The sequence below is a fragment of the Salvelinus namaycush genome, chromosome 3 (genome assembly GCF_016432855.1).
Source record: "Salvelinus namaycush isolate Seneca chromosome 3, SaNama_1.0, whole genome shotgun sequence".
Lineage (NCBI taxonomy): Eukaryota > Metazoa > Chordata > Actinopteri > Salmoniformes > Salmonidae > Salvelinus > Salvelinus namaycush.
In genome coordinates this window covers 26,396,088-26,423,679 of record NC_052309.1, presented here as the reverse complement: position 1 = coordinate 26,423,679, position 27,592 = coordinate 26,396,088, and the positions used below count along the sequence as shown (strand labels likewise).

General features: G+C 44.1%; 1 protein-coding gene across 1 annotated transcript in view; it reads right to left on the bottom strand.

Moving 5' to 3' along the window:
- LOC120045140 (connector enhancer of kinase suppressor of ras 2-like) overlaps window positions 1–27,592 on the bottom strand; it is a 62,671-nt gene that overhangs the window by 4,845 nt on the left and 30,234 nt on the right. The window contains exons 4-20 of the mRNA XM_038990053.1: window positions 25,763–25,850; window positions 24,745–24,786; window positions 24,476–24,595; window positions 18,378–18,437; window positions 18,125–18,193; window positions 17,793–17,939; window positions 16,009–16,142; window positions 15,532–15,737; window positions 14,906–14,995; window positions 10,444–10,625; window positions 10,245–10,293; window positions 9,914–10,089; window positions 9,668–9,741; window positions 9,334–9,405; window positions 9,014–9,081; window positions 8,760–8,863; window positions 8,085–8,574 (exon numbers count right to left, since the gene is read on the bottom strand). Coding sequence (XP_038845981.1) covers window positions 8,085–8,574; window positions 8,760–8,863; window positions 9,014–9,081; window positions 9,334–9,405; window positions 9,668–9,741; window positions 9,914–10,089; window positions 10,245–10,293; window positions 10,444–10,625; window positions 14,906–14,995; window positions 15,532–15,737; window positions 16,009–16,142; window positions 17,793–17,939; window positions 18,125–18,193; window positions 18,378–18,437; window positions 24,476–24,595; window positions 24,745–24,786; window positions 25,763–25,850 — 2,171 coding nt within the window. The remainder of the gene's footprint in view (window positions 1–8,084; window positions 8,575–8,759; window positions 8,864–9,013; window positions 9,082–9,333; window positions 9,406–9,667; window positions 9,742–9,913; window positions 10,090–10,244; window positions 10,294–10,443; window positions 10,626–14,905; window positions 14,996–15,531; window positions 15,738–16,008; window positions 16,143–17,792; window positions 17,940–18,124; window positions 18,194–18,377; window positions 18,438–24,475; window positions 24,596–24,744; window positions 24,787–25,762; window positions 25,851–27,592) is intronic.

Below are 27,592 nucleotides of genomic sequence, written 5' to 3'. Positions count from 1 at the left end.
GCTCAAAGTAAGCAATATTTAATATGATAAATCGTTGTTCTGTCGAAATATTTTAAACGCATATTTCGCCATTTTGTTTGTTATCGCGTCACTTGGCGAACCCTGTATTGAAAAGTAAGGATAATTTTAAAAATGTAAGTCAGCGGTTGCATTAAGAACTAATTTGTCTTTCGATTCCTGTCAACCCTGTATTTTTTAGTCAAGTATATGATTAGCTTTCAATTAAACTAGATCACTCTGATAGATGACGTCAGACATATTGAGGCTTGATTTCCTAGTATTTTTATTGTGTAACCACGGTTTTGTATGGCTAAATATGCACCTTTTCGAACAAACTGTATATGTATGTTGTAAAATGATGTTACAGGAGTGTCATCGGAAGAATTCTGAGAAGGTTAGTGAAAAAATTAATATATTTTGGCGATGATAACGTTATAGCTCCCTTTGCCTTGAATTCATGCTCTACTAACGTTTGTACATGTGGTATGCTAACTTATCGATTTATTGTGTTTTCGCTGAAAAACGCTTAGAAAATCTGAAATATGGTCTGAAATCACAAGAACTGTGTCTTTCCATTGCTATGCTTTGTCTATTTTTATGAAATGTTTTATGATGAGTAAATTGGTCATACACGTTGCTCTATCTAGTAATTCTAGTCGATTTGTGATGGTCGGTGCAATTGTAAACTGTGATTTCTACCTGAAATATGCACTTTTTTCTAACAACACCTATCCTATACCATAAATATGTTATCAGACTGTCATCTGATGAGTTTTTTTCTTGGTTTGTTGCTATCAATATCTTAGTTTAGCCGAATTGGTGATAGCTAGTGGTGGAGAGAGAAAATGGTGGACAAAGAAAGATGGTGTATTTTGCTAACGTGGTTAGCTAATAGATTTACATATTGTGTCTTCCCTGTAAAACATTTTAAAAAACAGAAATGATGGGTTTATTCACAAGATCTGTATCTTTCATCTGGTGTCTTGGACTTGTGATTTAATGATATTTAGATGCTACTATTTACTTGTGAAGCTATGCTAGCGATGCTAATCAGTGTGGGGGGGGTGGGGGGTGATCCCGGATACGGGGTTGATACTCGTGAAAGGTTAATGAGGCAAACCTCCCATATTGCAGTTCCTAGGGCTTCCACTAGATGTCAACAGTCTTTAGAAAGAGTTTCAGGCTGGTTTTTGGAAAAATTGGCCAGAAATTGTAGTTTTTCTAGGTGGCTCCCATTTTGGCTGTAGTGTTTCCAAGCGCGTTCCAAGCGCGTGGAAGAGAGCGCGTTCTTTGGTATTTTTCTCCGGGAAAAGACAATAACGATTCTCCGTCTTAAATTTTATCGTTTATTTGCGTATTAGGGTACCTAAGGTTTGATTATAAACGTTGTTTGACTTGTTTGGAAAAGTTTATAAGTAACGTTTGGGTTTAATTTTGTATGCATTTTGATGGAGGGAAACAGGGTGGATTGTTGACTGAAGCGCGCCAGCAAAACTGAGTTTTTATGGATATAAAGAAGGACATTATCGAACAAAAGGACCATTTGTGATGTAACTGGGACCTTTTGGAGTGCCAACAGAAGAAGATCATCAAAGGCATGACATTTTTTATATCGCTATTATTCGGCATTTTATATCGGCATTTTATTTCGGACTTTCGTGTCGCACCTGCCTTGTTGAAATATGTTTTTCATGTGTTTGTATGCGAGGCGCTGTCCTCAGATAATCGCATGGTTTGCTTTCGCCGTAAAGCCTTTTTGAAATCTGACACTGCGGCTGGATTAACAAGAAGTTAAGCTTTATTTTGATGTATTACACTTGTGATCTTATGAAAGCTAAATATTTGACGCTACCATCCCACCTGCCCATAAGAAGTTAAACTTGACCCCCGAAAAACATCTGGGTCAGATGGTTTAGACCCTTTCTTCTTTAAGGTTGCTGGCCCTATAATCGCCAAGTCTATCTCTGACCTTTTTAACCTGTCTCTTCTCTCTGGGGAGATTCCCATTGCTTGGAAGGCAGCCACGGTTCGTCCTTTATTTAAAGGGGAGATCAAGCTGATCCTAATTGTTACAGGCCTATTTCTATTTTGCCCTGTTTATCAAAAGTGTTGGAAACACTTGTCAATAATCAACTGACTGGCTTTCTTGATGTCTATATTATTCTCTCTGGTATGCAATCTGGTTTCCACTCAGGTTATGGATGTGTCACCGCAATGTTAAAGTCCTCAATGATGTCACCATTGCCCTTGATTCTAAGCAATGTTGTGCTGTTATTTTTATCGACTTGGCCAAAGCTTTTGATACGGTAGACCAGGTATTCCCAAACCCCCAGGGGTACGAGCAATGCCATCGGGGGTACGCCAAATAAAAATTTGATTCACATAAAAAGTTATTATTATTATTTATAAAAATAAATAAAAATCTTCACATTTTCAAACAGTACATTTATATTTTCCAATGAGGCTATTCTTTTGGGTGAGGTTTTTATCTCACCTAAGTAGCCTCGTTTCACTGCCAAAAATAAAATGAAACCATCTAGTGTTCAGCGAAATAACATAATGTCAAATACAGGTAGCCTAGTCTAATAATTAACATTAACCGTTACTCTCTCGCGGGAAACCTTCACTCTTGCGCAGACATTTAGAATAGAAACATGACAATTTGAAAAATAAGCCATGGGAGTTTTTTGAGCGAGAATAAAGATGACTTTTGAGTAGTAAGACATGTATAAAAGCAACAGATACCATTTATAAGAAGGCTAGAAGTGTCTTATATGGTGAGCTACCGTGTGGCTAGGACAGGCAAGACCCATACTATTGTGGAGGATTTAATTCTTCCTGCTGCCGCAGATATGGCTGGGACAATTCTGGAGGAAAAGGTCAAAAACTATACAGACAATGCCTTCATCAAACAACACTGTTTCACGACGCATCAGTGACATGGCAGGAGATGTTTTGGAACAATTACTGCTTCGCATACAAGCCAGTGAATTATATGCATTACAGCTGGATGAGTCAACAGACGTGGCAGGCCTGGCACAGCTTCTGGTATATGTCCGTTACGTTTATGGGGGGTCAATTAAGGAAGACATCCTCTTCTGCAAACCACTAGAAACCAGGACAACATGAGAGGATATTTTTAAAGGAGTGGACAGCTTTGTGACATCAATTGGACTTTGGTGGTCAAGATGTGTTGGTATCTGTACAGATGGCGCAAAAGCCATGACATGGAGACATAGTGGAGTGGTAACACGCGTGCAAGCAGTTGCTCTCGACACCGCTTAGGTACACTGCAGCATCCACCGAGAGGCTCTTGCTGCCAAGGGAATGCCCGACAGCTTGAAAGATGTTTTGGACACGATAGTGAAAATGGTTAACTTTGTTAATGCAAGGCCCCTAAAAACTCTCGTGTATTTTCTGCATTATGCAATGATATGGGCAGCGACCATAACGCTTTTACAACATACAGAAGTGTGCTGGTTATCAAGGGGCAAAGTATTGACACGTTTTTTTAAATTGAGAGACGAGCTTAAAGTTTTCTTTACTGACCCTAATATTCACTTGTCTGACCACTTGCATGATGACGAGTTTCTCACACAACTGGCCTATCTGGGTGATGTTTTTTCTCGCCTGAATGATCTGAATCTAGGATTACAGGGACTCTCCGAAACTATATTCAATGTGCGGGACAAAATTGAGGCTATGATTAAGAAGTCGGAGCTCTTTTCTGTCTGCATTAACAAGGACAACACACAGGTATTTCCCTCATTGTATGATTTTTTTTGTGTGCAAATTAACTTAAGCTTACGGACAATGTCAAATGTGATATAGCGAAGCACCTGAGTGAGCTGGTTGCGCAATAACGCAGGTACTTTCCCGAAACAGACGACACAAACAACTGGATTCGTTATCCCTTTCATGCCCTGTCTCCAGTCCATTTACCGATATCTGAACAAGACAGCCTCATCGAAATTGCAACAAGCGGTTCTGTGAAATTTTAATTTAAATCAGAAGCCACTGCCAGATTTCTGGATAGGGCTGCGCTCAGAGTTTCTTGCCTTGGCAAATCGCGCTGTTAAGACACTGATCAAGCCCTTTTCAACCACGTACCTATGTGAGAGTGGATTCTCGGCCCTCACTAGATACAGGCACAGACTGTGTGTGGAAAATGATTTAAGACTGAGACTCTCTCCAATACAACCCAACATTGCAGAGTTATGTGCATCCTTTCAAGCACATCCTTCTCATTAACCGGTGGTGAGTTATTCATAATTTTTGATGAACAAATAAGGCTTTATATACAAGATGGCTAAATAGAGAGCATAATTATTGATTATTATTATATTAGTATTTGTGCCCTGGTCCTATAAGAGCTCTTTGTCACTTCCCACAAGCCAGGTTGTGACAAACTCACACTCATTCTTATGTTTAATAAATGCATCGTATAGTGTGTGTGTGTGTGTGTGTGTGTGTGTGTGTGTGTGTGTGTGTGTGTGTGTGTGTGTGTGTGTGTGTGTGTGTGTGTGTGTGTGTGTGTGTGTGTGTGTGGCAGGCTTACAATGATGGCAAAAAACTAAATTTGAGAGTGCGCTGACCCTGGTGCTAGAGGGGGTATGCAGCTGGAGATTGAATGTTTGAAGAGGTACAGGACTATAAAAAGGTTGGGAACCACTGCAGTAGACCATTCCATTCTTGTGTGCCGGCTAAGGAGTATTGGTGTCTCTGAGGGGTCTTTGGCCTGGTTTGCTAACTACCTCTCTCAAAGAGTGCAGTGTATAAAGTCAGAACATCTGCTGTCTCAGACACTGCCTGTCACCAAGGGTGTACCCCAAGGCTTGATCCTAGGCCCCACGCTCTTCTCAATTTACATCAACAACATAGCTCAGGCAGTAGGAAGCTCTCTCATTCATTTATATGCAGATGATACAGTCTTATACTCAGCTCTGCCCCTCAACGGATGTTGTGTTAAACGCTTTACAACAAAGCTTTCTTAGTGTTCAACAAGTTTTCTCTGCCCCTAACCTTGTGCTGAACACCTCCGAAACAAAGGAAGAAGAAGAAGAATGCCCCTCTCCCCACAGGTGTGATTACTACCTCTGAGGGTTTAGAGCTTGAGGTAGTCACCTCATACAAGTACTTGGGAGTATGGCTAGATGGTACACTATCCTTCTCTCAGCACATATCAAAGCTGCAGGCTAAAGTTACATCTAGACTTGGTTTCCTCTATTGTAATCGCTCCTCTTTCACCCCAGCTGCCAAACTAACCCTGACTGAGATGACCATCCTACCCATGCTAGATTACGGAGAAGGAATTTATAGATCGGCAGGTAAGGGTGCTCTCGAGCGGCTGGACGTTCTTTACCATTCAGCCATCAGATTTGCCACCAATGCTCCTTATAGGACACATCACTCTTCTGTAAACTGGTCATCTCTGTATACCCGTCGCAAGACCCACTGGTTGATGCTTATTTATAAAACCCTCTTAGGCCTCACTCCACATACAGCCCTCATCCTCCACATACAACGCTCGTTCTGCCAGTCACATTCTGTTAAAGGTCCCCAAAGCACACACATCCCTGGGTCGCTCGTCCTTTCAGTTCGCTGCAGCTAGCGACTGGAACGAGCTGCAACAAACACTCAAACTGGACAGTTTTATCTCAATCTCTTCATTCAAAGACTCAATCATGGACACTCTTACTGACAGTTGTGCTGCTTTGCGTGATGTATTGTTGTCTCTACCTTCTTGCCCTTTGTGCTGTTGTTTGTGCCCAATAATGTTTGTACCATGTTTTGTGCTGCTGCCATGTTGTGTTGCTACCATGTTGTTGTCATGTTGTGTTGCTACCATGCTGTGTTGTCATGTGTTGCTGCCATGCTATGTTTTTCCTCTTAGGTCTCTCTTTATGTAGTGTTGTCTCTTGTCGTGATGTGTGTTTTGTCCTATATATATATATATTTTTTTAAAATATTTTTAATCCCAGCACCGGTCCCCGCAGGAGGCATTTTGGCTTTTGGTAGGCCGTCATTGTAAATAAGAATTTGTTCATAACTGACTTGCCTAGTTAAATAAAGGATAAATAAAAAAATAAAAGGAGTGGCTTCCGTCTGGCCACTCTACCTTAATGGCCCGATTGGTGGAGTGCTGCAGAGATGGTTGTCCTTCTGGAAGGTTCTCCCATCTCCACAGAGGAACTCTGGAGCCACCATCTCTGGAGAGACCTGAAAATAGCTGTGCAGCAACACTCCCCATCCAATCTGACAGAGCTTGAGAGGATCTGCAGAGAAGAATGGGAGAAACTCCCAAAAGACAGGTGTACCAAGCTTGTAGCGTCATACCCAAGAAGACTCGAGGCTGTAATCGCTGCCAAAGGTGCTTCAACAAAGTACTGAGTAAAGGATCTGAATACTTATGTAAATGTAGTATTTCAGTTTTTGCTTCGTCGTTATGGGGTATTGTGTGTAGATTGATGAGAAAAAAATTATTAAATACATTTTAGAATAAGGCTGTAACGTAACAATGTGGAAAAAGTGAAGAGGTCTGAATACTTTCCCGGATGCACTGTATACTGCCCTCTTATGGTGCTATTGTCACATAGCTCTTATCTTATGTTAAGTTATCTGGCAAGCTTTGTGGACTCAAACAGACACAAAGGTTTTGTGTCTGGTGGTTGTCATACTATGTTGTGCATTTGTGAGACGTGCTGTGTGATTCGGGGGTCAGTTGTAAATCTGTGCCTCTTGAAGTGTATCATGCAGTGTTTGCTGCATGTTTTGTGTTAGATATAGTCTACAGAGAGAGCAGTAGAGAAATTAGGACAGATAAAAAGTCCCCTTAGGCATGTTTCTTTGTCCTCTTCAAAATTCAACATTAACATGGGCTGAAAGGATTCTTCCTCACCCCCCCCCCCCAAAAAAACACAAACACGCATGCATTTGTGTGTGTGTATGTGTGTCTATTTGTTATCTTAGGGCAGGCTTGAACATTTAAGTACATTTGTCTGCTTGCCTCTACACATGACAGCGTCCGATTTAATATTTACGATATGGATTTATGGAGGTGTTATATGTATCTTTTAAACTGAATTAATTTCTGTGTTTGTTATGTACTGTATATGGATGTGTGAACTTGTCAGGATATGGCTGTAAGCTACCTCTCTCTGTCTCTCTATAGGGCATGTACATCAAATCGACATATGACGGCCTGCATGTCATCACTGGAACTACAGAGGGAGTGAGGATATCTTCAACATGCTCAGTCAGGGCTATGAAGCCATTTGGCATGTAGATCATTTTCCTATGATACAGACGGAGAAGTGTCACTCATGGCTGTGTCACAGTGAATCCCATTAATGACAGTGAACAGCATCAGGCCAATCAGTTTTTATAGCTGTGTGATGTGTCTTCCTCTCCATAAGTCTCTGGCTGACCACTGTAAGAAAATCCACGCAGGCGATGAAGTCATCCAGGTCAATCATCAGACAGTGGTGCGTCTCTCTCTCTCTCTTCTTACCTTATATTATCTCTCTGCCCATCCCCTTTATCTTATTCTCATCTTACGTTTACATACTGGTATATGACTACCCTATGATTACTACTATGCTTGTGTGAAAGGTCGCCCTATGTGTTTTTCATTGTGCGTGTGTGTGTGCCTGTGCCTGTAAGACATCGAGGAGGGGGTTGGGCTGCCAGGATGAATTAGTGTCAATTAGGACACTAAGATTTCACTTCACTTTAGAGTAGTGTCCTGGAGGTCTGTAGGGATGGGGGATGGGGCTGGTCTAAATCTCAGACAATCAGCAAAGTCTGTGACACAGACTGTGTCTGCACAATGCCTTTAATTAGCAACGTCACTCACTACTGGTTACTAGGTTATAACCCTACAAGTAAACATTTCCATTTAAGTATATTCAACTATTTATACCCATCAAGTTATATCCTAGAATGTGGCAGAGAGAGTGAGAGTGAGGTTGTTGTCAAATCTCTTTCTTCTCTGCCTCACAGTGTCATGTCTCTCCATTTCATGGTGTCATCGTGGCTGCCACATCTTTGTCCTGTGTCTCAGTCATGTCTCAGTAATGTCTCACCTGTGTCTCTGGCCAGCTGGTAGCGGTGGTGGTCCCTGTGGTCAGAGTCGCTGGCCGAGGCTGAGAGAATGGCATGGAGCCCACTGTCTCGGGGAAGGGTGAAGCTACGGGGTTTCCCCCCAGCCTCTACAGGGACACTGGGGCTGAGTTGCAGGGGCAGTGGGCCATAGTGCTCCTGCAGCAGGCTGCGCTGAGCAGGGAGGGTTGACTGGCGGCGGTACTCCACAGAAAGGCCACCTCCTCCAGGGGAACGCAGCAGGGCCTCCTCCAGGGGCAGGGTCTGCAGGTAGTGGAGCCCCGTGCTGCCCAGGGGAGCCTCAATCAAGTCCTGCCACGAACGCCGTTGGCTGGAAGACTTCTGACCAGGGGAGCCGCTCCCGCTGCCCTCCTGTGGCTCGGGGTGGAACTCCTCATGAGAGGAGTGTGACTGGAAGGTTTCAGAGGAGAGGCGGCCGTGTTTGGGCTCCAGGTATGGACTCATCTGGGACACCTAAAGAGAACCAGACAGAGAGGTGTAATGGCATTGTAACGGTTATTAATATAAATACCAGAATGATAAAGAAGGAAGAGACGCAGCTAGAGAGGTATATAATGGCATTGTAACAATAATGTAAATAACATAGTAAAACTACGCACAGAGTTGTTGTCTAACTTTTTAAAGAGAGATTAACTTGCCGAGGGGGGCCTGGGGTAGCTGTCGTAGGGGGGTGGAGGGCTGTCCTGTTTGGGTATGGTTGATGGCATCTCCATGTCCTCATGGTCACTTTCACTCCAGTAGTCTGGTGATGATGACAAGGAAGAAGCAGAAAAGAGGACACGTCACCATCAGAAAGAGACAATGTGGGGGGATTTTCTAAAGTAGGGCAAACAAAGCAGCTATTGTCCTTTATTATTGCCAGCTTTATTAATGTGTATTCATGTATTCTCACCCTGGTCCTGTCGGATCCTCTCTTGCTCCGAGTAACCTGCCACTGCCATGGTCAAACGACTCAGCCACCTGTGAGGGAACAACACTAATGAAACGTGACAGCTACACACCATTCCAGATCTCACACACCACATACCATTCTGTTATCCCCTGTTGTTTTTGCATCTCACATCAGCTCACCTGGTCATCTGCCTAGCCCTATTTTCCTACACTTTCCAGGTTTCTGTCAGTCTGTCTCACCTCCTTGTCTCTTCCGGTCTCCCCCTCTCATATCTCAGCTCTGTGTCAGCTACAGTAATCATCACTGACAGTGACTCTCACCTATTCATGTCATCCACATTGTCTGCTGCAAAGTAGAAACTCTTGATCTTTGGATGGCAGGCCTTGAAAGCACTGGAACACAGAAACATGATGTTAAGGACAGATTCCACCATACTGTAAATATCCTGGGGCACATACACAGACTGCATATTCTGTACTGTGCATAGAGACACAAGACACCCATAAACATATATTGCATTTAAAGACACACACACACACACACACACGTTCTCGACATATTCAAACAAACACATGTCGAGGTTCACAGAGACAAACAGACCACAAGACTCAAATATGAATGAATCGGTAAATAAACACAAATACATGTACTCACTACTTCCTACGGCACTCAGATGCACGATCAATCTTGAATTCAGGGAGACTTACAAAGCCCTCTGCCTTTTCATCCTGAGGGAGGAAAAAACACAATATCATATATTGTTCTAACACCCATTCATTTTCTGACACATACAAAAAATATAAAGGGATGGTTCACATTTTAGATCAGATAATCAGGACAGGAAGCCACGGTACTACAAATCAGCAAGTCTGTCAGTGTCAGTGTCACTCACACACTCACCTCCTCATTCATGTACCAGTACAGGCAGGTATCTTTCAGGATGAACCAGTACTTTTTCCACTTCTGGGAGAAATAACTTTTAGCATCCTTCTTCTTCCACAGCCAGCCCTCACAGTCCCCACGCCCCAGGTCCTTACAGGAGATACGCCTCTTACTGATGGAGGACAGAGAGCCACCTACTGAAGTGAGGAGAGAGTAGGAGAGGGGTAGCAGTGAAGGGACTGTATTGGGTGATCTGCGTCAGCATACATTTATGTATCTCCAGTAGCTGTATGTACTGCATACTTGAGACTGTACATGGGGTATGAACTGTAGGTTTTGAATAACTCACCTTTACTTTTCTTCCTAGACCTTGAGAGCAGCGAGGATCGTTCAAACATCTACAAAATAACACACATGAAATTGAGAGATAGCAATACACATTGATCTGTCTCCACTGTTATCAGTTCTCAAAATAACTTACCATAATCACAACAAACAAACTGTATAAGTCAGTGTTGTCTCAGGGGTCTGGGACCAATGGGACTTACATGGTAGAGGGAGGCAGAGTCAGAGCTGGACATGGACATGGAGACCTCCATCTGGAGGGCTGGGTGGAGGGCGTAGTGGGCAGGGCTGCTTTTGTCACTCTTCTTCCTGCTGCGTCCTGTCAGGTACTCCTCTGGCATGGCCTTGTCCTCACTCTGACTCACATATCGCAGCAGGGAGTTTTCTATGGGAGCAGGAAAGGCCAGCAATTCTATCACTTTGTCTAATGCCATTTGATTCTATAGACCTACAATGTGTACATCATTTCTACCTACTGAATATTAATTGCGCTGTAACTTAGTTAAAACCTCTACCGGATCAATGTCCCAGAAATCGGGACAGTTGCTGCTCAATATTTGACTTGAATGGCATTGTAAACAAAAGCCAACTTTCCGTGGCATAGACATGTCTTATATGGTCAGAAAGCTTAAATGTTGTTAATCTAACCACAGTGTACAATTTACAGTAGCTATTACAGCTAAAAAATACCATGCTATTGTTTGAGGATAGTGCAGAACAACATAACACTTTCATCAAGGCAACTGGTTTGATACATTCACCTCTGACGTTATATAATGTACTTACATTCAGTAATCTTGCTCTGATTTGTCATCCTGAGGGTATCAGAGACCAAATGTAGCATAGTTTTGTTTGATAAAATCAATTTCTATATCCTAACACGATCCATGTTTTATACAGCGTTTTGCATGAATTCCAGCTCTTTCAACTTGCAACAAAACAATCTATGAAATCTAACCTGCTAAACCTTGTTTCACCCGGTCAAGTCGGATTTCTGTGCAATCCTCAGACACTCTAGAAGGCAACCCAAAAATTGTTAATCATTTTACATTATGTATTGGCTAAACAACATGTCAATTAGCCCATGAAGGACATCCATCATTATGCACCAATGAGACAGGTGGTGTTCACTTGATTGACTGTCTCTTGCTCCAATGACCACCTATCATTTTGAAACATAGCTAGCTAGATAGCCAACGAGCTGGGCTTTACATGAGTATGTGATGTCCCTTTGTAGGACTAATGGCCATTGTCCTATGGCTGCGCGCAACACGATTCATTCCCCATTGAAAATCCCACAACACATTTGGATGATATTATTGCAGAAATTGACCGTGAGAGTGACACGAGGAGTCCTGCGAGCAAGAAAAATTGGAAGGAGAAGGTAACGTTACTTTTATATCTGTAAGTAAAATACGTTTTTTTCTTCTCGTGCTAATCCAGTTGTTTAAATGGATGCATATTCATTTAAGATATTTGTCTTTGATTTCTATATATGTACAGTATATAAAATATATAGACCTAAGGCATACAATATATTAGTATAGTCTGTGTATGTTATGTTGGCTATGATATGCTGTGGTTTTTGAGCGTCTTATAGGCTATTGGTCCTCGTATTTCATTATAGTGATTGTGTTCCCCATACTCTATGTAATATCTATATAGATACACTACCGGTCAACATTTTTAGAACACTTTCTCATTCAAGGGTTTTTCTTTATTTTTACTATTTTCTACATTGTAGAATAACAGTGAAGACATCACAACTATGAAATAACACATAACACATCCCAAACCATCTCAATTTGGTTGAGGTCAGGGGGATTGTGGAGGCCAGGTCATCTGATGCAGCACTCCATCACTCTCCTTCTTGGTCAAATATCCCTTACACAGCTTGGAGGTGTGTTGGGTCATTGTCCTGTTGAAAAACAAATGATAGTCCCACTAAGCCCAACCCAGATGGGATGGCGTATCGATGCAGAATGCTGTGGTAGCCATGCTGGTTAAGTGTGCCTTGAATTCGAAATAAATCACAGACAGTGTCACCAGCAAAGCAACCCCACACCATAACACCTCCTCATCAATGCTTTACGGTGGGAAATGCACATGCGGAGATCATCCATTCACCAACACCGCATCTCACAAAGACACGGCAGTTGGAACCAAAAATCTACAATTTGGACTCCAGACCAAATGACAAATTTCCACCGGTCTAATGTCCATTGCTCGTGTTTCTTGGCCCAAGCAAGTCTCTTCTTATTGGTGTCCTTTAGTAGTGTTTTTTTTGCAGCAATTCGACCATGAAGGCCTGATTCACGCAGTCTCCTCTGAACAGTTGATGTTGAGATGTGTCTGTTACTTGAACTCTGTGAAGCATTTATTTTGGCTGCAATTTCTGAGGCTGGTAACTCTAATGAACTTATCCTCTGCAGCAGAGGTAACTCTGGGTCTTCCATTCCTGTGGCGGTCCTCATGAGAGCCAGTTTCATCATAGCGCTTGATGGTTTTTGCGACTGCACTTGAAGAAACTTTCAAAGCTCTTGAAATGTTCCGTATTGACTGACCTTCATATCTTAAAGTAATGATAGACTGTCATTTCTCTTAGCTTATTTGAGCTGTTCTTGCCATATGGTATTTTACCAAATAGGGCTGTCTTCTGTTTACCCCCCCCCCCCCCCCCCCCCCCACCTTGTCACAACACAACTGATTGGCTCAAACACATTAAGAAGGAAGGAAATTCCACAAATGAACTTTTAAGAAGGCACACCTGTTAATTGAAATGTATTCCAGGTGACTACCGCATGAAGCTGGTTGAGAGAATGCCAAGAGTGTGCAAAGCTGTTATCAAGGCAAAGCTTTTGACCGGTAGTGTATGTGTGGTGTATTTGATGTATTGACACAGTGCTAACCCCCTACTAAAATAAAGGTTAAATAAAATAAGTAATGGTAAACTTGAGTTCTAACTGATTTTTAAAAATCCTCAATAGTGTTAGAGACTCCTCCATCCCCCACTCATTCAAACGTAGGACCTGAATCCTCCAGTCTGACCCCCTGCTGTGTCTCACTACACACCCTACCCCCGCCCGGCAATCTAGAGGTGTGAAGGTTAGTACCTTTTATGTATGGAAGCTAATGATCCATCATGTATGACATTCCTGGGAGTGTGTAAACTTACATATTTTATTACCATAGCATTTTTATATGTTCCCAATTTGGCCACTTGGGTACATTTGGGTATACTCGGGACACCTGGGAGACTTGATACAAAATATTATGTAGATCTCTCATTCTTGAATGTATCAGTCTGAAACTTTGCACACACACTGCTGCCCTCTTGTGGGAAACATCTAAACTACACCCAGCTTCCTATGTCGATGTATGGCCTTTCTTTTGCATTTCAAAGATGATGCAACAAAAATAAAAATAGAGAATGCATGTTTTTTTGTTTGTTTTGTCTTTTACCAGATCTAATGTGTTATATTCTCCTACATTAATTTCACATCTCCACAAACTTCAAAGTGTTTCCTGTCAAATAGTATCAATAATATGCATATCCCTGCTAAAGGTCCTGAGTATGGTCATTTTGGGCGGAAATTGAGCTGAAGGGTCCGATCCTTAAGAGATTTTAATGCCAACTTAAACAACAGTGGAAAAACAAGCCAAGTCAAAATCCAATTCTAGAGATTGTGTAATGATTGCTTGGATGAAAGTGGACAGTTGTGTGACTTGTGAGCCTTAGGGCCTTAAGACTGGAGCAAGGCCCATTGACAAATGTCCTCCATCTGACTTATGGGCTAGTTTTGTGAGTCATGTCATTGGGAAGTGTAATTGATGTTTTGTGTAATCCTGTGGTGTGTCCAGGCATTCGACTTTAGGGCTCTTAGGCTTTACTCTGCCTTGTCATTCAGACAAACATCTAGACTTCACTCAAACTCCATTACTGCACTGAAACAACATAGCTATTCCTAAAGGACTGTCATTATTTTGATATTTGCAGGGTATTTCCCTCAAAAATATAAATAAATGTTGCATTCAGGAAGAAATTCAATATGTCAAAGATACTGCCTCTTGCCAAAAAGACAGATAAATATAGCACCCTCACTGATGCTGGAGAGCCACAGGAACCATAGACTGACTGCCACCACCCCCTTCAGGAATCATAAACACAACATCACAATGTCTGCCTCTCAGACTGAAACAAGGCCATTCGCTCTCTTCCTACTCTGTTTGCCACTGGGCTTGGCAGCAACCAATGAAAGGCACGAATCTTGGGAAGATCCTGGCTACAGTTGCCAAGGCAACGACATACAGTACCTTCAAGACCCAAAAGCAGAGAAAGAGACCCGAGAGAAAGAGGTGAGAGAGGAAGAGAGAGAGCAGAAAGGACTAATTAAGATACACAGAAAGAAGACACCGGAAAAGAGGGACAGATAAAGAGGAGGATAGCTAATTCAGTATCATATCTATCATGCACAGAGCCCTGCCTCACATGGCTGCTCAGCCTCCTGGTCCCTTGGCTAAGACATCTGAGATGGGGAGGTAGAAAACCCGTCCCTGGCCCAATTATGAGAGATATCCACCCACACCTCTGCTGCTTTATCTCTCTCTTTCTGTCTCCCCTCTATCTTTATCTCTCCCCTCTCTCCATCCCAGCCTCCCACTCACCTCTCCTGCTCTCTCTTTTCAGCTTGGACGAGTCTTCATAGTCTCCCACCCAGTTATATTCCACTGGCATGGAGATGGGTCTAAGCCTGCCTGGAGCACACAGCACAGATAACATACACCATTACAGACCTACCCAGGAACATCAAAGAGCTACAAACAGCCTATATTAACACCACAGTGACACAAACACTAACATTACAAACACAGAAGGGATTGCATAGGAACAAGTGCACCACAGGCATCCTTCATCCAAACACACAGCCTTGGACTGGGTCATGCCATATGTGGGAGATTGACATCCCACATCCAAACACACAGCCTTGGACTGGGTCATACCATATGTGGGAGATTGACATCCCACATCCAAACACACAGCCTTGGACTGGGTCATGCCATATGTGGGAGATTGACATCCCACATCCAAACACACAGCCTTGGACTGGGTCATACCATATGTGGGGAATTGACATCCCACATCCAAACACACAGCCTTGGACTGGGTCATACCATATGTGGGGGATTGACATCCCTCATACAAACACACAGGCTTGAACTTGATCTTACCATACAGTATGTAGGGGGCTGACATCCCTCATACAAATATGCAGGCTTGGACTGGGTCATACCATAAGTCGGGGTGCTGTCCCTGCGTGCAAGTGGAGGTCCATGGTTCTGATCGTACTCGTAGCAGTAGAGAACGGCATCCTCCTCCACCAGAGGAAAACGTCGGCGACACTCCTGGTCCAGGAAGGAGTTGGGGGACTCAGAGCCCTTGGCTACCGGGACTTCAGCTTGGAGGTCGTCGTCACCTGGTAGATTCCCCTTGTCATCTCTGCAGCACAGATCATGGAGAGAGTCTGTTTGCCTATGGAGCATCGACTGCGTAGGTAAACCTAAACAAACTCATATACTACAAGGCACATACATCACCCCTCAAAAGGGAACAAACTGACTAAGTACACAGACTATCGTAATTACACAGGTAAACCATTGTACAATATTTCACTGCAGTTAGCTTACTCACAACATATGAACAGTGACTACACTGTAATCCCTAAGGTAAGGCATACAGTATGTCATAGTGAGGCAGCTTGTGTGTGTACCTGGGGGTGTATGGTTCATCAGGGGGCGGGGGGATGAAGAGGTCCTGCAGGGCACAGCTGTCTCTCCTGGACGGGGTGCTCAGGGTACTGGTGGGCGTGGCCACACTGCTGCTGGGGCTCTGAGGGATGATGGGCTGTGAGGCGAGAGATAAAGAGGGGGGAAGAAGAGGAAGAGAGAGAGAGAGGTGGTTAGTTATCTGACATACTGCAGTGATGTGTAGTCTCGTAAACAGTTTAAGACTACGCTTAATCAAACCATTAGAGATTCAATATGTGGGAATTGCTTGTTTCTCAGTTGGAGAATGGCTAGAGGCAGGGTTAGGAAATGGAAAATATATTTGATCCTTTGCATGAACTATAATGAACTATAAATTCAAAGCATAAGACAATAACTGAATCTGGATGCATGATGAAACAAGAGGGAGAGGAAGGTAGGGAGAGGAGAAGAGAGGTAGCAGAGAAGAGGTAAAGGAAAAGGGGAGGGGGAGATGGGTAAGATGGGTGGGATCAGGAGGCGGCAGAGCTCTGATGCGCTCCAGTTGGTCAGGGACCCAGGGGGGAGGGAGGAAAACAGCATTTAGCCCAGCATGGGACTCAGAGGGGGGGCAGGGATGAAGTCACAAATGCCCCTCACACACACGCTTCCTCCACGCACCAGTTCAGATACAACACCTATATTACACAACGTTTTGGGGCAAAATATGACACACAGACAGACACAGTCACAAAAACTCACTGCTTTACCGAGACCCACTAACATACAAATGCACTCACCTGATTGCATACTCACCGACACCATGCACAGACAGTCACATACTATGCACATGCAAAAGTTCACACACCATCTCAGTTATTAACCTACTGATAAGATAGAGGTATACAGTATATAAATCACCTCTCACTAACACACAGGCTGTGTCTGAAATACCACCCTATTCCATATATACTATAAAGTAAGCACTATAAAGGGAATAGTGTGTTATTTCAGATTCGGCCACACATACACTACCCACCACTGCGACCTGTATGCTCTCATTGGCTGGCCCTCGCTTCATACTCATCGCCAAACCCACTGGCTCCAGGTCATCTACAAGTCTTTGCTAGGTAAAGCCCCGCCTTATCTCAGCTCACTGGTCACCATAGCAGCACCCACCCACAGCACGCACTCCAGCAGGTATATTTCAATGGTCACCCCCAAAGCCAATTCCTCCCTTGGCCGCCTTTCCTTCCAGTTCTCTGCTCCCAATGACTGGAACGAACTGCAAAAATCTCTGAAGCTGGAGACTCTTATCTCCCTCACTAACTTCAGGCACCAGCTGTCAGAGCAGCTCACAGATCATTGCACCTGTACATAGCCCATCTGTAAATAGCCCATCCAACTACCTCATCCCCATACTGTATTTATTTATTTATTTTGCTCCTTTGCACCCCAGTATATCTACTTGCACATTCATCTTCTGCACATCTATCACTCCAGTGTTTAATTGCTATATCGTAATTACCTCGCCACTATGGCCTATTTTATTGCCTTACTTCCCTTATCTTACCTCATTTGCACACACTGTATATATACTTTTTTTCTACTGTATTATTGACTGTATGTTTGTTTGTTCCATGTGTAACTCTGTGTTGTTGTATGTGTCAAACTGCTTTGCTTTATCTTGGCCCGGTCGCAGTTGTAAATGAGAACTTGTTCTCAACTAGCCTACCTGGTTAAATAAATGTGAAAAAAAACAGAAAAAAAACATTCATCAGTTGTGTGGAGGTTGAAAGTGTTGTCATACTTGCAGGGCTAAGGGTTTCCATCTCATGTTCTTCAGTAGTGCTGGGGTGGATGTGAGTGTGCTCTGTGGGCGCTTCTTCAGAGTCAGCATAACACCCCCGGGATCCCCGCGCAAAGAATTCACCAAGTTCTTTAACTGCCAGCCCACCTAGCGCCACATGCCAACAAACACACACACAAACACACAATGAAAAACACATAGGGTGACCTTTCACACAAGCATAGTAGTAATCATAGGGTAGTCATATACCAGTATGTAAACGTAAGATGAGAATAAGATAAAGGGGATGGGCAGAGAGATAATATAAGGTAAGAAGAGAGAGAGAGACACACCACTGTCTGATGATTGACCTGGATGACTTCATCGCCTGCGTGGATTTTCTTACAGCGGTCAGCCAGAGACTTATGGAGAGGAAGACACATCACACAGCTATAAAAACTGATTGGCCTGATGCTGTTCACTGTCATTAATGGGATTCACTGTGACACAGCCATGAGTGACACTTCTCCGTCTGTATCATAGGAGAATGATCTACATGCCAAATGGCTTCATAGGCCTGACTGAGCATGTTGAAGATATACTCACTCCCTCTGTAGTTCCAGTGATGACATGCAGGCCGTCATATGTCGATTTGATGTACATGCCCTATAGAGAGACAGAGAGAGGTAGCTTACAGCCATATCCTGACAAGTTCACACATCCATATACAGTACATAACAAACACAGAAATTAATTCAGTTTAAAAGATACATATAACATCTCCATAAATCCATATTGTAAATATTAAATCGGTCCCTGTCAATCGTAGAGGCAAACAGACAAACGTACTAAAATGCTCAAGCCTGCCCTTCGATGGGCTGTAAGTGCATAACAAATAGACACACACACAAACACACACACTCAGTGCATTTCAGTCTGAGTGAGATGAGAGTAAGAGGTTTATTTTTGTCCCATTCGGCCCACTCCTCTGTTCAGGTTATATTGACTGTACTGTATGTGAAAAGCTCTGTGGCCCTCTGTGTGGTCTGTGCATATGTTTGTGTGTGGGGGTGGGAGCTTACAGCCCCAAGCAGGACAGTCATATCTAAGTGCAAGTCAGAGCAAACATGGAGGCTTTAGATAACAGTTTGTGTCCACATATTGTACAGGAGAAATCTACTAAGTAAATACAGTGTATTCGGAAAGTATTCAGACGCCTTCACTTTTTCCACATTTTGTTACCTTACAGACTTATTCTAAAATTGATTAAATTGTTCCTCCCCATCAATCTACACACAATACCCCATAATAACAAAGCAAAAACAGCTTTTTAGAATTGAAAAAAACAACAGAAATATCACATTTACATAAATATTCAAACCCTTTACTCAGTACTTTGTTGAAGCACCTTTGGCAGCGATTACAGCCTCGATTCTTCTTGGGTATGATACTACAAGCTTGGCACACCTGTAACGATCGTCGTAATCCTCCTCCTCGGACGAGGAGGAGAGGCGAGAAGGATCAGACCAATATGCAGAGTGGTTAGTGTCCATGGTTATTTAATGAATACAGACTGAACACTTAACATACAAAAACAACAAACGTGACAAACCGCAAACAGTCCCGTGTGGTGCGACATACACAGACACGCGATACAACCACCCACAAAACACACGTGAAACCCCGGCTGCCTTAGTATGATTCTCAATCAGGGACAAACGATCTACAGCTGCCTCTGATTGAGAATCATACCAGGCCGAACACAAAACCCCAACATAGAAAAACACACATAGACAACCCACCCCAACTCACGCCCTGACCAACTAAATAAATAAAAGGAAAAAGGAACAATAGGTCAGGAACGTGACATAACCCCCCCCTTAAGGTGCGAACTCCGGGCGCACCAGCATAAAGTCTAGGGGAGGGTCTGGGTGGGCGTCTGTCCACGGTGGCGGCTCTGGCGCTGGTCGTGGTCCCCACCCCACATTAGTCACTACCCGCTTTCGTAGCCTCCTCAAAATGACCACCCTCCATATAACCCCCATTAGATTAAGGGGCAGCACCGGAATGAGGGGCAACACCGGACTGAGGGGCAACACAGGAATGAGGGGCGGATCCTGGCTGGCTGGCTCTGGCGGATCCTGGCTGGCTGGCTCTGGCGGATCCTGGCTGGCTGGCTCTGGCGGATCCTGGCTGGCTGGCTCTGGCGGATCCTGGCTGGCTGGCTCAGGCGGATCCTGACTGGCTGGCTCTGGCAGCTCCTGGCTGGACGGCTCTGGCAGCTCCTGGCTGGACGGCTCTGGCAGCTCCTGGCTGGACGGCTCTGGCAGCTCCTGGCTGGACGGCTCTGGCTGGTCCTGGCTGGACGGCTCTGGCTGGTCCTGGCTGGACGGCTCTGGCTGGTCCTGGCTGGACGGCTCTGGCTGGTCCTGGCTGGACGGCTCTGGCTGGTCCTGGCTGGACGGCTCTGGCAGCTCCTGGCTGGACGGCTCTGGCTGGTCCTGGCTGGACGGCTCTGGCAGCTCCTGGCTGGACGGCTCTGGCTGGTCCTGGCTGGACGGCTCTGGCTGGTCCTGGCTGGACGGCTCTGGCTGGTCCTGGCTGGACGGCTCTGGCTGGTCCTGGCTGGACGGCTCTGGCTGGTCCTGGCTGGACGGCTCTGGCTGGTCCTGGCTGGACGGCTCATAACAGACGGACAGCTCTGACGGTGCTGTGCAGGCAGACAGTTCATACAGCGCTGGGCAGGCAGACAGCTCAGACACTGGCTGCGCTGGAGAGAAGGAAGGCTCTGACAGCGCTGGACAGGTGGGAGCAGCTGGAGAGAGAACCCGGAGAGACAGCCTGGTGCGGGGGGCTGCCACCGGTGGACTGGTACGTGGAGGTGGCACCGGGTATACCGGACCGTGAAGGAGGACGCGCGCTCTTGAGCACCGAGCCTGCCCAACCTTACCAGGTTGAATGGTCCCCGTAGCCCTGCCAGTGCGGCGAGGTGGAATAGCCCGCACTGGGCTATGCTGGCGAACCGGGGACACCATTCGTAAGGCTGGTGCCATGTATGCCGGCCCGAGGAGACGTACTGGAGGCCAGATATGTTGGGCCGGCTTCATGGCACCCGGCTCGATGCCCAACCTAGCCCTCCCAGTGCGGCAAGGTGGAATAGCCCGCACTGGGCTAAGCACGCGTACTGGGGACACCGTGCGCTCCACCGCATAACACGGTGTCTGACCAGTACGACGCCCTCTCACTCCACGGTAAGCCCGGGGAGTTGGCTCGGGTATCCAACCCGGCTTCGCCACACTCCCCTTTAGCCCCCCCCCCCCAAGAAATTTTTGGGTGAGCCTCTCGGGCTTCCAGCCGCTCTGCCTTGCTTTCGCCTCATAAAACCTCCTCTCCGCTTTCGCTGCCTCCAGCTCCGCTTTGGGGCGGCGACACTCCTCTGGCTCTGCCCAGGGTCCTTTCCCGTCTAGGATTTCCTCCCAAGTCCATTCCTCTTTTCCCCATTGCTGTTGTTCTTGCCTTCCTTCTCCACTCCGCTTGGTCCTGTTTTGGTGGGTGGTTCTGTAACGATCGTCGTAATCCTCCTCCTCGGACGAGGAGGAGAGGCGAGAAGGATCAGACCAATATGCAGAGTGGTTAGTGTCCATGGTTATTTAATGAATACAGACTGAACACTTAACATACAAAAACAACAAACTTGACAAACCGCAAACAGTCCCGTGTGGTGCGACATACACAGACACGCGATACAACCACCCACAAAACACACGTGAAACCCCGGCTGCCTTAGTATGATTCTCAATCAGGGACAAACGATCTACAGCTGCCTCTGATTGAGAATCATACCAGGCCGAACACAAAACCCCAACATAGAAAAACACACATAGACAACCCACCCCAACTCACGCCCTGACCAACTAAATAAATAAAAGGAAAAAGGAACAATAGGTCAGGAACGTGACAACACCTGTTTTTGGGGAGTTTCTCACATTCTTCTCTGCAGATCCTCTCAAGCTCTGTCAGGTTGGCACAGCTATTTTCACAGCTATTTACACAGCTATTTTCAGGTCTCTCCAGAGATGTTCGATCAGGTTAACTTCTTATGGCTGCAGGGGCAGTATTGAGTAGCTTGGATGAACGGTGCACAGAGGTGCCCAGAGTAAACGGCCTGCTCCTCAGTCATAGTTGCTAATATATGCATATTATTATTAGTATTGGATAGGAAACACTCTGAAGTTTCTAAAACTGTTTGAATTGTGTCTGTGAGTATAACAGAACTCATATGGCAGGCAAAAACCTGAGAAAAAATCCAAACAGGAAGTGGAAATTCTGAGGCTGGTCGATTTTCAACCAAGATCCTATTGAAATCACAGCGAGATATGGATGAGTTTGCACTTCCTACGGCTTCCACTAGATGTCAACAGTCTGTAGAACCTTGTCTGATGCCTCTACTGTGAAGGGGGGCCGAATGAGAGGGGAATTAGTCAGGTCTGCCATGACCTGACCATTCTTTGATCATGTGCGTTCACATGAGAGGGAGCTCTGTTCCATCGCTCATCTGAAGTCAATGTAATTCTCCAGTTGGAACGTTATTCAAGATTTATGTTAAAAACATTTGTTTACCAAACATGCTACAAAAATAGATATTTGGACATAAAAAAATGGACATTACCGAACAAAACGAACATTTCTTGTGGAAGTGGGAGTCCTGGGAGTGCATTCCGACGAAGATCAGCAAAGGTAAGTGAAGATTTATAATGCTTTTTATGAGTTTGTTGACTGCACAATTTGGCGGGTAACTGTATGGCTTGCTTTTGTGGCTGAACGCTGTTTTCAGATTATTGAATATTGTGTTTTGCCGTAAAGCTTTTTGAAATCTGACACAGCGGTTGCATTAAGAACAAGTGTATCTTTAATTCTATGTAAAACATGTATCTTTCATCAAAGTTTATGATGAGTATTTCTGTTATTTGACGTGGCTCTCTGCAATTTCTCCGGATATTTTGGAGGCATTTCTGAACATGGCGCCAATGTAAACTGAGGTTTTTGGATATAAATATGAACTTAATCGAACAAGACATATATGTATTGTGTAACATGAAGTTCTATGAGTGTCATCTGATGAAGATCATCAAAGGTTAGTGATTAATTTTATCTCTATTTGTGCTTTTTGTGACCTAACATAATCGTTTGTGGTGCTTTCGGTGAAAAGCCTATTTGAAATCGGACACTTTGGTGCGATTAACAACAAGATTACCTTTAAAATGTTATAAGATACATGTATGTTTGAGGAATTTTAATTATGAGATTTCGGTTGTTTGAATTTGGCGCCCTGCACTTTCACTGGCTGTTGTCATATCATCCCGTTAACGGGATTGCAGCCATAAGAAGTTAAATTCCGGGCTCTGGCTGGACCACTCAAGGACATTCAGAGACTTGTCCCGAAGCCACTCCTGTGTCGTCTTGGCTGTGTGCTTAGGGTCGTTGTCCTGTTGGAAGTTGAACCTCTGCCCCAGTCTGAGGTCCTCAGTGCTGTGGAGCAGGTTTTCATCAAGGATCTCTGTACTTCGCTCTATTCATCTTTCCCTCGAATCTGACTAGTCTCCCAGTCTGTGCTGCTGAAAAACATCCCCACAGCATGATGCTGCCACCACCATGCTACACCTTAGGGATAATGCCAGGTTTCCTCCAGATGTGACGCTTGGCATTCAGATCAAAGAGTTCAATCTTGGTTTCATCAGACCTGAGAATCTTGTTTCTCATGGTCTGAGAGTCCTTTAGGTGCCTTTTGGCAAACTCCAAGCGGGCTGTCATGTGCCTTTTACTGAGGAGTGGCTTCCGTCTGGAATAAAGGCCTGATTGGTGTGTGCTGCAGAGTGCTGCAGAGACGGTTGTCCCTCTGGAAGGTTCTCCCATCTCCACAGAGGAACTCTGGAGCTCTGTCAGAGTGACCATTGGGTTCTTGATCACCTCCATGGCCAAGGCCCTTCTCCCCCGATGGCTCAGTTTGGCCAGGCGGCCAGCTCTAGGAAGAGTCTTGGTGGTTCCAAACTTCTTCCATTTAAGAATGATGAAGGCCACTGTGTTCTTGGGGACCTTCAATGCTGCAGAAATGTGTTGGTACCCTTCCCCAGATATGTGCCTTGACACAATCCTGTCTCGGAGCTCTACGGACAATTCCTTCAACCTCATGGCTTGGTTTTTTCTCTGACATGCACTGTCAACTGTGGGACCTTATATAGACCGGTATGTGACTTTCCAAATCATGTCCAATCAATTGAATTTACCACAGGTCGACTCCAATTAAGTTGTAGAAACATCTCAAGGATGATCAATGCAAACAGGATGCACCTGAGCTCAATTTCGAGTCTCATAGCAAAGGGTCTGAATACTTATGTAAATCTGTTTTTTTATTTTTTTTGCAAACATTTCTAAAAACCTGTTTTAGCTTTGTTATGGTGTATTGTGTGTAGATTGATGAAGAAAAAAAGTAATTTAATACATTTTACAATAAGGCTGTAACGTAACAAAATGTGGAAAAAGTCAAGGGGTCTGAATACTATCCGAATGCACTGGTTATAGGAGTTACCCATAATATTGATCTATTACCCAGAAAGAGTGCCTGTTTTGTATTTGTGTGAGAGAGAAAGTAAGTGCAAGGCACAATACCTTCTATTATGTATGCCTGAGTAACTGGGGAGTCTTACCAGTCCCTCAGTAGACTTGATGTTGGCCAGCTGAACTACCTCCAAATGGGCTGACTGAGACACCATCGGGTCAGAGGACAGAGAGATGATGTGATCACACACTCCAGATAGAGTCTTACACTGGAAAAGGGAAGGATGGTGCGAAGGGGAAAAGAGTGAACAGTGATTTTAGATCGATTAGGGATGAGTCGCCAGCAGTAACTAAATTATGGCGATTCTAATTCTGTTTGGATGTGTTGAAGGGAATTGAAATAAGTGTGCCCACTCACCACATGCAGAATCTTATTTTCTGTCTCATACACAGAACAGTCCTGAAAAACAGAGGGAGATGGAGAGGCAGAGGTTACCACAGGACAATGTGTCAGAGAAGTGACTATTATTCCAGTTATAACAAAGTGGCTATTTGCAAAGAACAGAGAGGTTCAGCACCAATGTCACCAATTTTGGAGCACCTCCCCAGCCTTGGACCAGACCCTCTCCTAAGTGGCATAGCACAGTTTCGCGAGGTCCCCCGCAAGGTCTAAGCAAGCCCCCCCCCCTATCTAATCTCATGCAATTCTATACATTTTGCCATAATGTTGAGAGAAAAATTTGCAGTTTCATAGCTAACCTTATGCTATCCTAAAAGAAATCCATGAGGCTGAGAGAAAATGTTGCAGTTTTAAAGCTATCTTCCTGTAATTCTAAACATTTTGTTATGGCTTATGATGTGTTCATATGCTATCTGGGGGGCCCTGAGCTTTTAGGTGGACTGCGGGGGTGCGTCCTACACCACTGCCTCTCGTATGTGCCTGCCTGTCCTTGTGCCAATCCCTGCAGGACCCAGCGCTGAACTAACACTCCCTCCCTCCCTGCAGCCCTTCCCCAACAGTATCATGTCCTGCTCTAGTGAAGACGGATGCCTCTACACAGTCACAGCCTTCCCCTATTTATATCTATTGGAACAGCTCAGCACTGCTCCCGCAGTATGAATTAGAGCATCACAGAGAAACACATCCTCCCAGCGTGCACACATACTGTATTGTATGGTAGGCACGCAGACCGTCATTCTCTTTACAAAAGGCAAGGCTACATTTGAGTAGCCAGAGGCTGTCCTCTCTCCATGGGCATGATGACACATATAGTCATTTCCAATAGCAGAGCAGAGCACACAGCTCCTGTGTTGACTAACTTAATTGAAAAAAGGCCTTTGAGAAATGTTTGTTATAACCCAGTTTTGGGAAACAGTAACAGTGGTAATGCTAGCTCGTGGTACAGCTGTATATGGGACTGTGTTTGATGGCTTACCTGCTGTACAATCGTGGTGAGCTCTAGACACAGCTGAATCACATTGTTTCTTGTCATGGAGTAGTCTGCCACTGCTGCGAACGGAGACCTGAAAAAGAAGTAGCACCTGGAATTAACCATTAGATCATTCTTCATTCTAATCCCTTTGACTGGACAATATATGTGGGTGAGTATGAAGTGTGTATCGTGTGCCATATTATATATGACAATGACAGTTATCTACAGTGCCCTCCCTAATTATTTTCTTCTTTTGGCTCTATACTCCAAAGGTTTGGAATTTAAATAAAACAATGTAAAAGTGCATACTGTCAGCTTTAATATGAGGATATTTTCATCCATATCGTGTGAACCGTTTATAAATTACAGCACTTTCAGTACATAGTTCCATTTTAGGGTACCAAAAGTTTTGGGACAAATTCACACTTTAAAAACATTTATTTAACTAGTCAAGTCAGTTAAGAACAAATATGTTTCTAAACATTTCTACTATTATGGTACCATAATTATGGATAATCCTGAATGATGAGTGAGAAAGTTACAGATGCACAAATATCATACCCCCCAAAAATGGTGAGAGGTTAGCATGTCTTGAGGGTATGATATTTGTGCGTCTGTAACTTTCTCACTCATCATTCAGGATTATCCAATTATTATCCAATTATTCAGGATTAATTCAGGATTATCCGTAATCATGGTAGCATCCACATTATGTAGACGTGTTTAGAAACATTCTATTCTTATTTACAATAAAAGTGACTCCAAAATAACACAATACATTATTTACCATTTACTTCTATTGGGCACAAAATAATCTCAAACACAAACAAAACAAACAGCAAATGCATCCAAGAAATGTGTAGTCAGAAGCTTGATGTAGTCATTGTGTGGTATGAATATGGGACCAAAAACGTAACTTTTTATTACTTTAGTACACATATACTGTAATTAAATTTGTCCCAAAACCTTTGGTGTCCTAAAATGTGGGGACTATGTACAAAAAGTGCTGTAATTTCAAAACGGTTCACCCGATATGGATGAAAATACACTCAAATTTAAGCTGACATTTGGCACTTTAACCGTATAGTCATTGTTTTAGTTTAAATCCAAACATTTGGAGTATACAGGCAAAATAAGAAAAAAATGCACTGTCCCAATATATACTGAAGAAAAATATAAACACAACATGCAACAATTTCAAAGATTTTACTGAGTTACAGTTCATATAAGGAAATCAGTCAATTGAAAGAAATTCATTAGGCCCTAATCTATGGATTTCACATGACTGGTAATACAGATATGCATCTGTTGGTCACATATACCTTAAAAAAATAGGAAGGGGCAAGGATCAGAAAAACAGTCAGTATTTGGTGTGACCATCATTTGCATCATGCAACGCAACACATCTCCCTTTGTATAGAGTTGATCAGGCTGTTTATTCTGGCCTGTGGAATGTTGTCCCACTCCTCTTCAATGGCTGTGCAAAGTTGCTGGTTATTGGCGGGAACTGGAATACACTGTCGTACACGTTGATCCAGAGCATCCCAAACATGCTCAATGGGTGACATGTCTGGTGAGTATGCAGAACTGGGACATTTTCAGCTTTCAAAAATTGTGTACAGATCTTTGCAACATGGTGCTGTGCATTATCATGCTGAAACATGAGGTGATGGCGGCGGATGAATGGCACGACAATGGGCCTTAGGATCTCGTCACGGTATCTCTGTGCATTCAAATTACCATCGATAAAATGCAATTGCGTTCGTTGTCCGTAGCTTATGCCTGCCCATACCATAACCCCGCCACCGCCATGGGGGACTCTATTCACAACGT